Genomic DNA, 15,155 nt, shown 5'->3' with positions numbered 1-15,155 from the left:
TGAATTTATGATTGAATTAGACTTTTACTTATATATAATTCTAGTGCTGTGTTCTGCTAGTTATATTACAGCAACAACATAATTTGATCTATGGTAAGTGATTATTGAATGTAAGACAGGAGCTAGTAAACTGACTTCTGCCTCCTGTTTTTCATTTCATATTAGGATATACCATAATCAACTAAAAAGCGATCTGCGTCATTTAGCGGCAGGGGAAGCACCCTAAAAATCATTATAGGAATAAATACTGCTTTTTGGCTGGTACATACTGCGGGCAGGTTGTTCAGTTGTTCTCTTATTGCTTTTTGGTATCCGTACGAAGTGTTTTATTCATCAGTAGTTTTTTTATTTGCGGAATGAAGAACAACTTGCTTGCCTTCCTCCCGTAAATTTCAAAAGAGCAGGTCAGTGGAAAGTATTGCTGGTATGAACTCAAAATTATGACGGCGCGTAGCTTAAAATGCTTTGCGTGCTGTACAATATCCGGCAAAGCTAGATGCTGTAGTAACATGCTGTCATAAATCTACGAGAGTACAGATTTAACGTGATTCCTCTTAACGAGTTCCAGGCTTGAAAGCATTGCGAAATCCTGATTTGTCAGTATTCATGCCTGGGCAGAGGAGGAGCTGAGTTTAGCTTTCGTTTTCATCCGGAACTGCGAGAACCTCTCAAATGCCTAATGAGAGATTCAAAAAAGAAAATCCTAACGGGTGAAAGGTGGTCCTGTACAGGAGAGGAACGACCTTTCTGAAAGGCTGCGCTCCAGTAAGTATTGGAAAAGGGAGGATCCCAGTGCTTGCCAAGCGGAAAAGGAAATGCAGTTTGCAATGGCAATGTCTCGCGGCTGTTCTCGATTTAAGGGGCAAAGGACAGCAAGGTGGTGGGGAAAATAGCGGGGAAACATGGGTCACCGCCTTTAGAGTATTTTTCTCATTTGTGTCAAGAAAGGCGAGCAAAAAACGGTGGTTTGAGCGGTAGAAAAGTGCGGCAACGAGGACATACATTGTTCTTTGTCTCCACCAGTCCCCTGGTAATGCAGCTCGCCATCTTTTGGGGTTTAGACTCGCAGTTTCCACGATTTGCCCTGCGAGGGCGGTCGAGCTTTCCGCTTCGCCTCCCCTCGCCCCCGCCATGTCCTGCGCCAGAGAAAGAGGGGCCGACAAATTAGGGCATGTTTTGCCCTCGCAATTCTGCGCGCCAAGGAAGGAGGTGGCCTCTGTCGGCGGAGAGAAGAGACGCTGCTCTTTCCAGATAGGGCGCCCTCCCGAGTCTGAGTGCAGTTGCCCGCTAAGATTGAACCCCGCTAAGATTTCTGTTTAGGATTGTCAGTGGAAAATACGAACTTCACGCTCAAGAATAAATCTTAAGTTTGCTTTGAAGACCGAAGGGGCTCTTGATAGGGCAGCCCATTGTACCCCTTTCCGCAAGCTCGTACAGACTGCCACAACGGTGTGACAAAAGCCTCCTTACCCCCGAGTAGGATGGCACCTGTAGTCGCCCGCCGTGTGAAGCGCCCTGTAGGTGCTGTTTCTGCGTGAAGTCATGCTTTAGGGTTGGGAATGCAGCCTGAATGACGCTACCATGAGCGCAGCATAAGTCACATGGAGCTTTGTATTCATCTTTGGCATCTCTTAAGGTGTGTATTGGGGGGGGCAGAGATGTGTATAGACGTTTACAGTATTTTCCCACCTTGAGAGCCCAATTTGGATGAAAAGTGGGGGCATAAACATGGAAACATAAGATCTACACATTGTATTGTCACTCTTACCTTTCCCTAGTTTTCATTGTTCTTTTTCCTAGACCTCAAAATGTGTGCTGCGCCTGAGTCTCCCTCCAGACCAATTGAGACATTTGTTTTTATGGATCTAGAAGCAACAGGTTTACCACCCTCACAACCTAAAATTGCAGAAATGTGCCTGTTTGCTGTGACAAGACATGCCTTAGAGCATCCCCAATACAGAAATTCTTTTCCAAAACCAGTTCCTCTCTTTCCTCGTTTAGTAGATAAGCTCTGTGTCTGTATTAATCCAGACAAGCCATTCACCCCAATAGCAAGTTCCATTACAGGACTGACTAATGAAGCATTTGCCAGGAACAAAAAGCAAAGCTTTAACCTACACATTTTGCAGATGATTGCTGCTTTTTTCAGCCGGCAACACCCACCAATTTGTTTGGTAGCACACAATGGCTGTGGTTATGATTTTCCTTTGCTAAAAGCTGAACTGTGCATGCTGGGTCTCTTAGCCCTTGAAGAAATCTACTGTGCAGACACTATTAAAGCTATGAAAGCCTTGGACAATGAGAACCAGCTTCACCAATTTGGATACCAACCTAACCCCCCTGGTAGCAGGAAAAAATATGCTCTTCATGACTTATATTTTAAATTCTACAAAGTATATCCTCTGAACAGTCACAATGCAGAAGGAGATGTAATAACACTAATAAGTGTCTTTCAACAACGTGCCAGAGATCTTATGTGCTGGATGGATTCAAATGCAAGGCCATTTAACACCGTTAAAGCCATGTACAAGGAAAATGAGAGAGATGCTTGCATTTCAAAAACACCTGGGAACACTCAACCATTCTATCCCAATCGCTTACAGATGCATTCACAGCAAAAGGTAGCAACAACCAGGTCACCCAATCCTTTTCCAGAAGATGATGATGAGCCAGCAGATAACCATATTCCACTGAACAATAGAATGACTGATGAACTTTTCATAATTCCTGATGAAATTAAGATGATTTTGGTTCTGTTTCTTGGGCTAATAATTGCATGGATTGCACTAAAAAATCCCGTATAATCTAAGAATATACATTGGATTTTGTTTATCATAAGTCACATGTTACCCAAACATGTTTCTAGATCTGGTTCCAGTATCATCAAGCATTCCTCTAAAATAGTTGTATTGTTTGCTTTTAGCTGTGTTTTATAAATTTGTTATTTTGGTGATTCTTGCAGTTATTCTATTAGTATACCAAGGGCTGTGCTTTTTGCTTTTATTTTTTATAAACCATTCTGTACAACATAAAAAGGTAAGAGTATTAAAAGTTAAAATAAATAAATATGTAAGTCTTAGAGTCAGAGTACACTGGCATTCATGTGAAGCAACCAAAATTAATGAGATGAAAGGCTTACAATTCCAGAAAGGAAGAAAGTGGGCAAAAGCAGCTGCCTTCATTAGCAGAATAAAATTGCTAAAGAGCTCAAATGCTTGGAGCTCAGTCTTGCTGTCATTTTAAATATGCATGTTGACTCCAGAAAGCTGCATGTTGCCTAGGAAAGTGCAAAGCTAACGGTTAGGTGTACAGTGCAAGATTAGTTTGTTTTTGTGGACCTCACTTTAGTTAAGGGGTGGTGAACCCCCAATCTGTGGGCCAAACATGATATCCACGTGCATCAGCTGATGGGCAGTGGGAGTGTGCCTTTCTGTGGGAGAGGGAAGGGGTTTCCATTGAAACCACTGTTAAAATCAAGGGGGCACGATCTCCATTTTAGCAGTGGTTTCCATGGAAACTGGTTCCTCCCAGTGCTGCTCTTTGAACCTCCAAAAACCAGAGGTTCAAAGAGCAGCACAGGGCTGTTTGAAAGCCCATTTGCAAACACCCCTGCACTGCTCTTTGAAACTCTGGTTTTTGGAGTTTTAAAGAGCAGCGTGGGGCTACATGCAGAAGGGCTTTCAAACAGCCCTGTGCTGCTCTTTGAAGCTCCTCTTGTCAGGAATTCAAAGAGCACATCATAGGCTTGCTAATGGTGGGAAGAAAGATCTGACCTGAAAAGATTCCCCAGCCCTGCTTTAGAATGATCAATGCTCTCACGAAGTATGTACCATGATGAAAACACCAAAAGTGTTGATGCTGTTTTCTCGTGCATGATTGATAACATATGATTATATCATTCCAGACAGATCCTGATTCAACCTACTTGGAGCCCTGAAGGAGGAAGTGTCAGGACCCCTCCTCTGGTCACCGCCTTGTCACGGTCCCACCTCAGGGTCCTGGTCTCTTAACAGTTCTCTCACCAGCTCTAGCAAAGATCTCTCAAGATCCCACTGCTAGGCAGCAGCACCAGACACTCCCTGTAAGCAAAATTGTCTTGAGACTGTGCCTTATTGATATGTTGTGTCTAGGTGCACTTACAGGCCATAACCCCCCTGTATCTTTGTGCCTATAAAGAATACAGCCCTGGGTTGCTCTGGATACCTGATGATGTTACACTATCTCTTCACCGCTGCCACCATTGATACTGTTTCCCAACCTTGGTATATGTCCTGCCCACCCTTCTGGTTTTTGTAAACCTAGCCAAGGATCAGGCGTTCTGGTAAACCAAGAAATATTTATTTATATACACAGAGAATAACAAGATTACTTAAAAGGTATTTATCAACAAGCGTGTGGTTTCATAAGATGCGTTACTCTTTGTTTCTAGTTGTCAATAACCTGCCTCACTACCCACCTAATCCAATCCACCCAACAAAAGCCTCCCAAAACCAACCAATCCCACAGAACCAACCAACCCCCTCTCAACTGTCATCTCATTTATACCTTTAGACCCTCAGCCAATCATCATACAACACTCATCAATATTCCAACCCATGTACCCCCCCCTCACTCAGTCTACTTACCACATACACTCTAATAATGCCGCACTTACCATATTTACAGTATTATATATATACAGGGACATCACAGGAAGCTCTATGGTTGAGGCACTGCCGCCACCTCTACCAGTCACATTAGCATTACTTACGAGTTAGAGCCCTCTAGTAAACACATGTGCCCTGTTTGCACTGCATTCATTGCACTCATCGCCTTTGGTGAGAACTTGGACCGTGATACACAAGCTTAGATTCCCCTTCCTACTACTCATTGTCCCCCTTTGCTGTAGGGCCTAAAGTCTATGTAAACCCCTCATTAGGTGACCCTGTAAGAGTTCTCTAATCTCTGTGTTCACTTTGTGAAACTGCCCTAGATTGTTCTAACCCTAATCAGCTTGACTCATGCCCTTACCAGTGTGTTCCTTATCTCCCCTTCCATCTTTGATACTTTCTGTTTAGTTTAGCTAGGAATCTTTCCAGGCTTCTCTTGATATCTGAGGAAGCCTTGTATTGCATAAAGCAGAGTAGCCAACATGTTGTCCTTCACTCATCATGCCTGACCATTGGCTATGCTGCCTAGAGCTGATGGGAGTTGAGAGTCCAAAAACATCTTGAAGGCATCACATTGCATACCCCTGGTATAAAGCATTGGGGGTCTGCAGCGTTCCTCTGGCACCTAATTCACTACCACAGGCTGCCCAAACCCTAGTGACTTGGCACCTAAGATCATCTACAAGCATTTCCTCTGAAGACTCCTCCCCTTCACTCTAGAATATCTGCACTCGTTTTTTCTTTCCCGTTCTGTTTCTGATTTTCTGCCTCTTAATTTCTCAAGCAAGTTAACCACACTGTTCCTAGTTAGCACTATTCATATTCCAAATCTGTACATGCCTCTTGTGCTTATGACCTTTCACCATATTTTTTAGTAGTTCCAGCCTTTTTCTACCACCTCCTAAAGTTAACTTCATTGTCGATCCTATTCTAAAGCTTTATGTGTAGCCAGACTTTTTTTTCTGCTCTAACCAGTGCTTTTCTATTTTGTAATAAATCACAACTTTGATTCTAAGTTTTGGCCTGTTGTCTGATTCCTGATTCTCCTGGAGTATAGTTCTTCCCATATTGCACTGTGACTCTGAGCTAAAGCACTGGAAGAGAGTGGCAGTTGGGTACCTGTACACCCATGTAGACAAGGGCATGTAGAAACAAAAGGTACATCCTTGGTAAAAGAGAGAGTTGTCTCTACTGTCTGGTATAAACCAGACATTATAGACATAAAACAGGAGGGTTACACATGGCAGTACACAGCAGGTAAATGGGAAATTTTTGGCCTTCTAGATGTTGCTGAACTACAACTTCCATCAGCCCCAGCAAGCATGGCCAATGGCCAGAGATGATGGTTGTAGTTCAGCAACATCTGAAGGGTGTTGCCTGTAAATGACCACCAATAACTAACAAGAATTGGATTAAGTGTTAGAGATTTCAGGCCTCCCAAATCCCCATCTGGGTATGAGACTAGGCAGAATATTTAAACAGAACTAATATTTTAGTCTGGGCAACAACACCAAACAACAAAAGCTATATTTAATACCAATCAGTGAAGCCCAAAATGCAGTATCTTGGTTGTGAGAGGTGAATTAGGAGGATTTTGAGTGGCACGTCTAGGCAGGTCTACTTTGTCTGAAGTAGGGGGTTTGGATTCCAGAGGAGAGGAAAAAGTATAAGGCTACTCATTGCAGGGAATGGTATCCAAATGGGTATTTTATTTATTTATGGCACTTAGGTTACTGTTTGCAAGGATAAGATGTACACTGAATAGTTGAAATGGAATAGGTTTTGTCTATGTAAAAATACTGAAGTTTAACCACAGTAAGGTGGGAGGCTCCTGTATGGGGTAAGACAGTAGGAGAAAAGGGTATGTGCAGGAAACTGAGCAGAAAACAGCAGCAGCAAAGGTTACAGAGGTGTATTGTAGATGTGTAGCCACTGCTTTCAGCAAATTGCCATCTCTTCATCTGTTTCCTTGAAGCCTCTTGCGATATGTACTATGGACTCACTGCTCTCCATTTACCCACACCTGCACAATGGTGCCATGCTGTTTTGCTTCACTATGCATTCCCTGGGAAAACATGACAATGCAGGGTTGTCATTTTCAGTTTTTTTCCCCTCTCCCAAAATGGGGGGAATTTCTCAAAGCACATCTAGGTACTTGAGGGGTGGAGAACCTGTGGCCCACCAGGTATTGGCCTACATCTCCTATGGTCCCTGGCCATTGGCCATACTGACTAGGGCTGATGGAAGCTTTGAGTTTATCAGTATCTGAAAGGTCACCATCCTTTAGCTAGATCAACTACCACTAATCCTAAACAACTTTGGTATGCTCCAGAACAACTTCAAAAGCAAAGTAGCAGCTCATAGTTAATGAAGAAGCAACTGCCTTCCTGGCCTGGCACTTGTGCTATGGGGTTCTGCAGATACTATTCTCTCCCCAGTGCTATTTAACATCTACATGAAGCCAGTGGGATTAGTTTTGGAGCAAGGTGCCAGCAGTATGCTGATGACACACAGCTCTATTTCTCCATAACATCTGAATCAGAAGAGGTTGTGAATGCTCTGGATTGGTGTCTGGATGCTGTAGTGGACTGGATGAGGGCCAATAAACTGTGCTTGAATCCTGGGAAGACGGATGCACTTTGGGTAGGTGCTTCCCATGTCCGGAAGACAGGTAAGTTACCTGTTCTGGATGGGGGTCACGGTCCCTCTGGACAAGATCCATAGCATAGGGGTACTCCTGGACTCATCTTTGTCACTAGAGGCCCAAGTATCCTCTGTGGCTAGGAGTGCCTTTGACCACTTTGTCTGGTTCGTCACCTTCGGCCATTCCTGGACAAGGACAGCCAGACCTCTGTAGTCCATGCATTGGTAACCTCAAGGCTGGATTAGTGCAATGCATTCTATGTCAGTCAGTCAATCGCTTTATTGCTTGGCCATAGGCCTGTGCATAACGAACATCCACAAATATTAAACAAATAAATTTTAAACAGTAAGGCATTAAAATTTCAATACATGCATATTCAGTGAACCACAATAACATCTAGCAACTGGTAGAGCTGTTCCTTTATATTCGCGGTAACTTACATGGCCGAGATTCCCTGTGAGTAAGTTACCAAAGGTTGTCTCCTCGACAATCAATCCCCTGGTCTGAAACAATTCTGGCACAAATTTTTTGGGCTGCCAGTGCAGAAAGGGAAACCCTGTATGTTACTGAAAAGTCTAAATCAGACATGAGGTAAAAAAAAATTTGGTTGACAGTGATTAAGGACGGATTTGCCAGTAAGTTCTTCAAGAACTTATCCCGGGGGTGGGAGTACAAAGAGCAGACCAGAAGATAATGGGGCAAATCTTCAACTTCCATAGCATTCTTTGTGGGGCTACCCTTGGCCTGGTTCAGAAGCTCCAGTTGGTGCAAAATGTGGCCAGACAATTGATGAGAGCACGTGGCTGACAACATGTGATACCACTCTTAAACATCTGCACTGACTATTCATCCACTACCAAGCTAGGTTCAAGGTCCTTGTATTAATTTACAAGTCACAGAACAACTTAGGTCCAGGGTATCTTAGCGACCATCTAAACCTTTATACCCCAGCTCAATCTCCAAGATCAGTGGGCTCAGTAAAGGTCATGGGTGATTCATTATTTTAATGTCAAAAGTGAAAGCTTTTCAGTAACAATTGTGGACTCATTTATAGTAAGCAGAGTCCACATTAATAAAATCAATATGGGGAAGGGCCATATAGCCCAGGTGGATTACCTCACTACCCTCACTTACAGGTTCAATCCTCAGCATCTTCAATAGCAAGACAGGGAAGAATGTCCGTTTAAGAGCTAGGAAAAGTGAGATCCTCTGCTATAATCAGTACTAAGATACCACTTCAGAGGTTAGAAAATCAGTGTAAGTTATGTATTTTTATTACAGTTGGCATACATACGTTTAATACTCTCCTAGAAATTCCGGTATGGAGGAAACTATGGGCAGCTTTCCAGTGTCCTATGACTAATTTATTTTAGAAGACATAATTTTTAAATCCCAGCGATCAGTGATCACACATCAAAAGCTCCAACCAGAAGAAGTGTGGACTTTGTTAATCACAGCTAACTTAAACCCCACTAGTTTCAAATAGGAAGAGCAATTAACTTTTGTTGGGAAGGACCACTGTCTTTTACATACACCATCCTTCTAGCACAATTCAACAGATAATGTAAAATGTGTGCATTCTGGCAATATATTTATTATCAAAAGCTGCAAAACACGCCAATCCTTTTGAATGTGTCTTGTTTATTATACGGAACAAAACAGGATTATTAAAAAACAAGAATGTCAACAAGAATTGCATGGTATATTGATATAGTACACTGACTAATAATACAGTTTGAAAAATCTGTGAAAGGCACTTCCAAAGTTCACAATAAAAAAGTAAAAACTGAAGTTCTACAGTTTGAAGCTTACATTCAATTTCCCTTTTGCTTCAGTAAACAAAATAGCAGTTAAATTGACATAGATACCACATACAGTATTTCACAGGCTATAATTCTCTCATATGTTCACATACAAAGCACTACCTATTTAAACTGGACTCATGTAACAGCAGGATTGCCAATAGAGAAATACTTGTTATACATAAGTAAATAAGCAAATTCTGTTCATAGTAACACATTCATGTCATCTGACTAAGCTGAGATTTTATGGGTCATAATGGAGCAGGAATTACTCATGATGCTGATACCTTTCAACCTACATTCTAAACTCCTAAACTCTCATATTGGCCTAACAAAAGTGAAAGAATTTTTATACCATATATTATTATGGATATCTATTATTCTGTAGCTCAGTCTCCCTTTTTGTTCACACACAAAACTGTATCTCCAATTTCAGCGGTAATTTTGTTAGAATATTTTTGTTTAGCATATTCTTCCTGCCTCGCCTTGTGCATTCGAAATACATTTTAGGGGAGAGTACATATTAATGCATGAAATGAAGGGGAGAATAGAAGGCTTCTTCACATGATGATATGTCCCAAATTACATCTAAGAGCATTGTGCAACATAATCATGACAAAAAAGTAGATATAATCATGACAGGAAAAAAGAGACAAATGCAGACAGGCACATAAGAATATAAAACAGCCTGCTGGATCAGGCCAGTGGCACACCTAGTCCATTATCCTCTTCTCACAGTGGCCAACCAGATGCCTATGGTAAGCCTGCAAGCAGGACCTGAGCAGAAGAGCACTCCCTTCCTGTGGTTTCCAGCAACTGGTATTTGGAACCATACTTCCACTAAGCATCAAGAGTTGAAAACAAACGTCAGTTTATTTAAGGTGCACTCCTACAACGTATTGCCTCAATGGGACTTGCTCTGGGGTAGACATATATAGGATTGCACTGTTAAGCTATATAAAATAAATTTTAAAAAGGCTTTAAAAGGAGATCAGACAAATTAATGGAGAATAAAATTGGCAACTAGTCACAATGTGTAAATTACCTCTAGTATTAGAGACAATATGCCTCAAAATACCAGTTGCTGCATTAGCACGAGTGGGAGAATGCTATTGTGCTTTGGTCCTGCTTGTAGGTTTCCCACAGGCATCTGGCTGGCCACAGGGAACAACATGCTGAGCTATACAAGCCTTTGGTCTGATCCAGTAGGGATGAGTACCCATGAATACTGACTGTCAGATGGGAAAGAAAAAATAAAAATGGGAGGGGGAGTGCAATGCTTGAGCTTCTTTACACATGGATGAGGGCATGGCTGGCTGGCACTCTCAACAGGAGCACTCCTGGTAGAATGACAGAATACAATAACAATTTATTTAGATCCTGCTCTTTGACTAAGCATACCCAATACACTAACATTTTACTTCAGGTCTCACTTGTTTAGACTATAAATGACCTCATTCAATGGTTTTTATGAAGTGACAGATTAGATATCCTCCTTTCCGTATATTTCTAGCAGAAAGACGAAACTGGAATATCAGATATAAAGGGTGAAATACCTATGAAAGTGACATGGTTGAAATTAAGGTTGGCACAGTCGTGAAGCAAATGACTGTGACTGATGCATGAATACAGTGAAGTTATTTAACAACTTGCATAATTTCTTGCTAAAGAATGAAAACAAGACTTTCCCCCTTACTTCCTTAAATCTCACTGAATAACAGTTAACTGGAAAAAAGTATATCCACTTTATACAGATTTTGTTGGATACACCTCTAATTTTCTAAACATTAATAATTACAGGCAAAATTGTAGCAGTCGATGCATGTTACTACTCATCTCATCAGCCACTCCCTTTTACTAAACCTCAAAATTATTGTGTGACATAGCCATGACTCCTACTCTGAAGCTGTCCTTTTTCTTTTTTAAAAAATCTTTCAACTATTTTAATTGAGGTACGGGGGGGGGGAAACCCCAGGTGATAAGATATTTTTTTCTTGCGGCACTCAAGGCATTTTTTAAAAAACAACAACACTGTGTTGGGTTTCCACCCTGCCCCGCCCCCACCTCCACCCCAAATGCATCATAGTAGTATTTTAAGAAAACATGTCATAATACAGATTCAGTTGGAAGAGGTTTCTGCACAGATAACACAGCAGTAAATCCATTTAATGTTAGTGCTTTGGAGGATCCATATATGCTGGGTTATAAGGTGGTTGAATTACAGGAACTCCAGCACCTGGTGTAAAACAAAAAAACATTTCAAATATATATTTTATTAACACTAAGCTTTTTTTCTGGACTTATTTTATAATTTTCAGAGGACTCTTAGAGAATATATTCATTTATGAGCTCAAGAAGAATTTCCAGCTTCATCTGTAAAATGTTCAAAGTGGATTGTATCAAGGACCAAGCACATTATTTAAGGCTTTAAAAATGTTCTCCTAACACATCTCCAAAGAAATAAAGGTTCAAGCAAGGGTCTCTTGTTCTATTTTGACAAAACTGACTCTGTTTTTATATATGTTTAAGATACCTGGCATCTGTAAGGACAAGCTGCTCACAGTGTGATTAGATCCCTGACATACCCATTAAGCAAGAAAAGGATTGTACATTAATCACCTTGCAGCAGCAGAGCCCAAAGATATATCACCATAGTGGACAGACTGACACCAGTGTTGCATGATGCCAGCATATTTGACATAATCAGAGATGGAAGTACAATGAGGTAGAAGCATGCTTTAGTTAGAATCCTATGCTTGCTCAGAGGTTTCCATCACCAGCAACGCTGGTATAACATTATGCCTGAAAAAGAGATGTAGTAATAAAAAAACCTTTTAAGGAAGTCAGTAGAGAATCTCAGATAACTGCCCCCCTCTGCTGTCCCAGCCACATCAAAAGATAGGATTCACTCATAGGCAAAAAACCTTGCGGTTTAAGAACGTACCTATAGCCCATATTTCTATCAAATTTTAAAAAGCAGTGACATTGGGCAGCTATAGTGAATGCACCAGGGGAGCAGGAGACCTGACCTCCTCTCTGAGATATTGTACTGCCCAACAAATTGGTCAAAATGCAAACACCATTTGGGTTGGACTTTCACAGTCCAATCCACTTGCTGTGTAGCTTGGCAGAATTTGGTAACATGTGCCTAAATAAATAGAATACCAACCCAGAAAAATCTGATTTATTCTTCTCTGAATATAATTGTTAAAGGAAGACTATTGACTATGCTAGAAAAGCTTCCATAAATAAATTGATGCAATCAAATATGTGTTTCCCGTTTGCTTCTAAGCAATTTTGATTAAACGTTTCTGAATCTTTCTTCACAGAATTTTTCTCTCTCCTTACCTGCCATTGTCTCATTGTAGGCTGGTGGTCCTGCAGGCTGTGTGGGATAAGGCGGGGGATATTGTGTTGGGTAGGGTGCTGGGGCCATTCCATGCTGTGGCTGCACTGGCAGAGGATTATATCCTTGATACACTCCTCCAGGGTAACCTTGTGGTATCCCAGGCTGCTGAGGATATGGCACCTGAACCACAGTGGTGGCTGTAGTTGTGGTCACAACAGCTGTAAAACACAAGAGCACCAGGGAAGCAATCAATACATGCAGGAAAATTATCATCTTTCTAAATAACCCTTTGATCCTTCCTTTCCCCTTTTTGTAACTCAACTAGCATCAACTTCATTTTGCAATCATTCCCAATACATGCCTCAGGTGGAGTGCTAAAGTTTACCCTCCTCACACACCAGTATCTTACCCGTCTAAGAGACACATAAGAGCAACACACAGGGTTGAATCCAACTAAGTCACTGGGCACCATTCACAAATCTGCTCTGGAGCATTGGAGGACACCTAGAGCAGAAGGGGGGCGGGGTTCCATTGTGCTTGCAGAAGTTTTTCCACACGCACTATTTACTTGAACACAACCTACAGATTTTCTACACTTCCAAATTTACCTTAAGTCACAAAATTACGGGTATTGGTTTGCTCAGGTTTCACTGGCATTAACGCTAAAATAATGCCAATGAAAATTGATGTATCAAATGTATTAAATTAACATATATGAACGTAATTGTGGTTAACCAAACAGAGGTTTTTATTGTATTAACATAAAGTTTCAGCTTCCGCCTTCATCAGCTGCTAACATCCAAATGCTGTTACCAAGGGGGCAGTTATAGAGCTTTGAGGATGGAATGCTCAGAGGGGCTTCATTTGCAGAAGCTAAGCAGTGCTGGTACTGTCCTCCAGGTTCAGGCCATGTGGTGCCCATGTGTCCAGAGAGTAAATCCAAAAGTTCTCCCTATTTGCCTATTCAGACGTATTGTGTTCCACAGATGTTATTTATCAGTAGATGTTTGTTACTAAATATTGCTTTCTAATTAAACATTTTCTTTAAAAAAAAAGCAAGGGAACTGTAATTACTTTTATCAAGTTATTTTTCTCACAGTATTGGATACACAGCAACCTGTTTCAAGATTTCTGTGCACAATTTTACTCATAGATATTTTTGAGATAAGGCCAAATACAATTCTTTTCTGCCACTGAGATATTAAATTAGCCTACAGCAGGCCAATTTTTTTTTTTTTTTTTTACTTTGAGCACTTCATTCTGCCTCATACCTCACATTTTTGGGGGGGGGGGAGGATGTATACTTTAAGGTCAGAGTAGGGAGCCTTTTTAATGCCTCAGGGCTACATTTCCTTTTGGGTAACCTCGAGGGGACCACATGCCTGGACAGGACTAGATGCAAAAGTGGGCGGAGCACTGAATGTGCTACTTTGACAGTAGGCTAGTTTCTACGCACACCCACACATCCTGGTCTATCCTCCATCCGGGCAAGCAAGAATCATTATCAGAGTTCAAAAACATTCCAGCCAGGCAAAAAACATTCAAGAAAGTGTGACGGTTGGTGAGGGGTACGGCCAGGGACGAATCACAAGGGCCAGAGAGAGGCCTTGAAGGCTGCATTTGGACCCCAGGCTTGGGCTTCCTCATGCCTGCTTTAAGGATTTAAAAGCATCTTAGAAAATTATGTGGTAAATGTCTCTACTCCAAATCTAGTTATGCTTAAATCAAATTATTATTATTATTATTATTATTATTATTATTATTATTATTATTATTATTATTATTATTATTATTATTATTATTAGATTTATATCCCATCCTTCCTCCCAGCAGGAGCCCAGGGTGGCAAACAAAAGCACCATAAATATTAAAACATCATAAAAACAAACTTTAAAAGACATTAAATCTTCAAAAATGTTACTTAAAAAAAGGTACAAAAACATCTTCTAAGATTAAAAACACTTTAAAAAAGAAAATTTAAAAACATATTAAAAAGCAATTCCAACACAGAGGCAGACAGGGATGGGTCTCAACTGAAAAGGCTTGTTGAAAGAGGAAAGTCTTCAATAGGCGCCGAAAAGATAACAGAGATGGTGCCTGTCTAATATTTATGGGGAGGGAATTCCACAGGGTAGGTGCTGCCACACTAAAGGTCCGTTTCCTATGTTGTGCGGAACGGACCTCCTGATAAGATGGTATCTGCAGGAGGCCCCCACCTGCAGAGCGCAGTGATCAACTGGGTATGTAAGGGGTAAGACCGTCTTTCAGGTATCCTGGTTACAAGCTGTATAGGGCTTTGTACACCAAAACTAGAACCTTGAACTTGGCCCGGTAGCAAATGGGCAGCCAGTGCAATTCTTTCAGCAGTGAGGTGACATGTTGGCAATACCCTGCCCCAGTGAGCAGTCCCGCTGCCGCATTTTGCACTAGCTGCAACATCTGGACCAACCTCAAGGGCAGCCCCACATAGAGTGCATTACAGTAATCCAGCCTGAAGGTTACCAGTGCATAGATAACAGTGGTCAGGCTATCCCGGTCCAGAAACAGCCGCAGCTATCTTACCAGCCAAAGCTGGTAAAAGGCACTCCTAGCCACTGAGGTCACCTGAGCCTCTAGCAACAAAGATGGATCCAGGAGCACCCCCAGACTATGAGCCTGCTCTTTCAGAAGGAGTATGACCCCATCCGAAGCAAGAAACTGACCAATTATCC

At 41.5% G+C, this 15,155-nt stretch overlaps 2 protein-coding genes across 7 annotated transcripts in view; one reads left to right on the top strand and one right to left on the bottom strand.

Annotated features, from left to right (window-relative positions):
- The first annotated feature begins 430 nt into the window (after positions 1-430).
- Positions 431-5,620, top strand: LOC133380562 (three prime repair exonuclease 2-like). 5 transcript variants are annotated; one of them, XR_009761470.1, is made up of 3 exons: positions 433-765; positions 1,801-3,036; positions 3,905-5,620. XR_009761470.1 is itself a non-coding variant. In XM_061618048.1 (3 exons), the coding sequence occupies exons 2-3, from the start codon at positions 1,809-1,811 to the stop codon at positions 3,935-3,937; spliced, it is 846 nt and encodes a 281-aa protein (XP_061474032.1). In that variant the 5' UTR covers positions 434-765; positions 1,801-1,808; the 3' UTR covers positions 3,938-5,620. The 5 variants fall into 5 exon arrangements, 4 of the variants coding, with proteins under 4 accessions (XP_061474030.1, XP_061474029.1, XP_061474032.1 ...); XM_061618048.1 differs by having other exon boundaries at positions 434-765; positions 1,801-2,621; XM_061618046.1 differs by lacking the exon at positions 3,905-5,620 and having other exon boundaries at positions 431-765; positions 1,779-3,604.
- Positions 5,621-8,551: 2,931 nt separating this feature from the next.
- Positions 8,552-15,155, bottom strand: part of SHISA5 (shisa family member 5) — a 46,548-nt gene continuing 39,944 nt past the window's right edge. For both annotated transcript variants that reach the window (XM_061618043.1, XM_061618041.1), the window contains 2 exons: positions 12,444-12,662; positions 8,552-11,331 (listed from right to left, as the gene is read on the bottom strand). In XM_061618043.1, the coding sequence (XP_061474027.1) occupies positions 11,267-11,331; positions 12,444-12,662 (284 nt within the window). In that variant the 3' untranslated portion in view covers positions 8,552-11,266. The remainder of the gene's footprint in view (positions 11,332-12,443; positions 12,663-15,155) is intronic.

The sequence above is a fragment of the Rhineura floridana genome, chromosome 3 (genome assembly GCF_030035675.1).
Source record: "Rhineura floridana isolate rRhiFlo1 chromosome 3, rRhiFlo1.hap2, whole genome shotgun sequence".
NCBI lineage: Eukaryota > Metazoa > Chordata > Lepidosauria > Squamata > Rhineuridae > Rhineura > Rhineura floridana.
The sequence above is the reverse complement of the archived record's forward strand: the minus strand, read 5'-3'. Positions and strand labels throughout refer to the sequence as shown.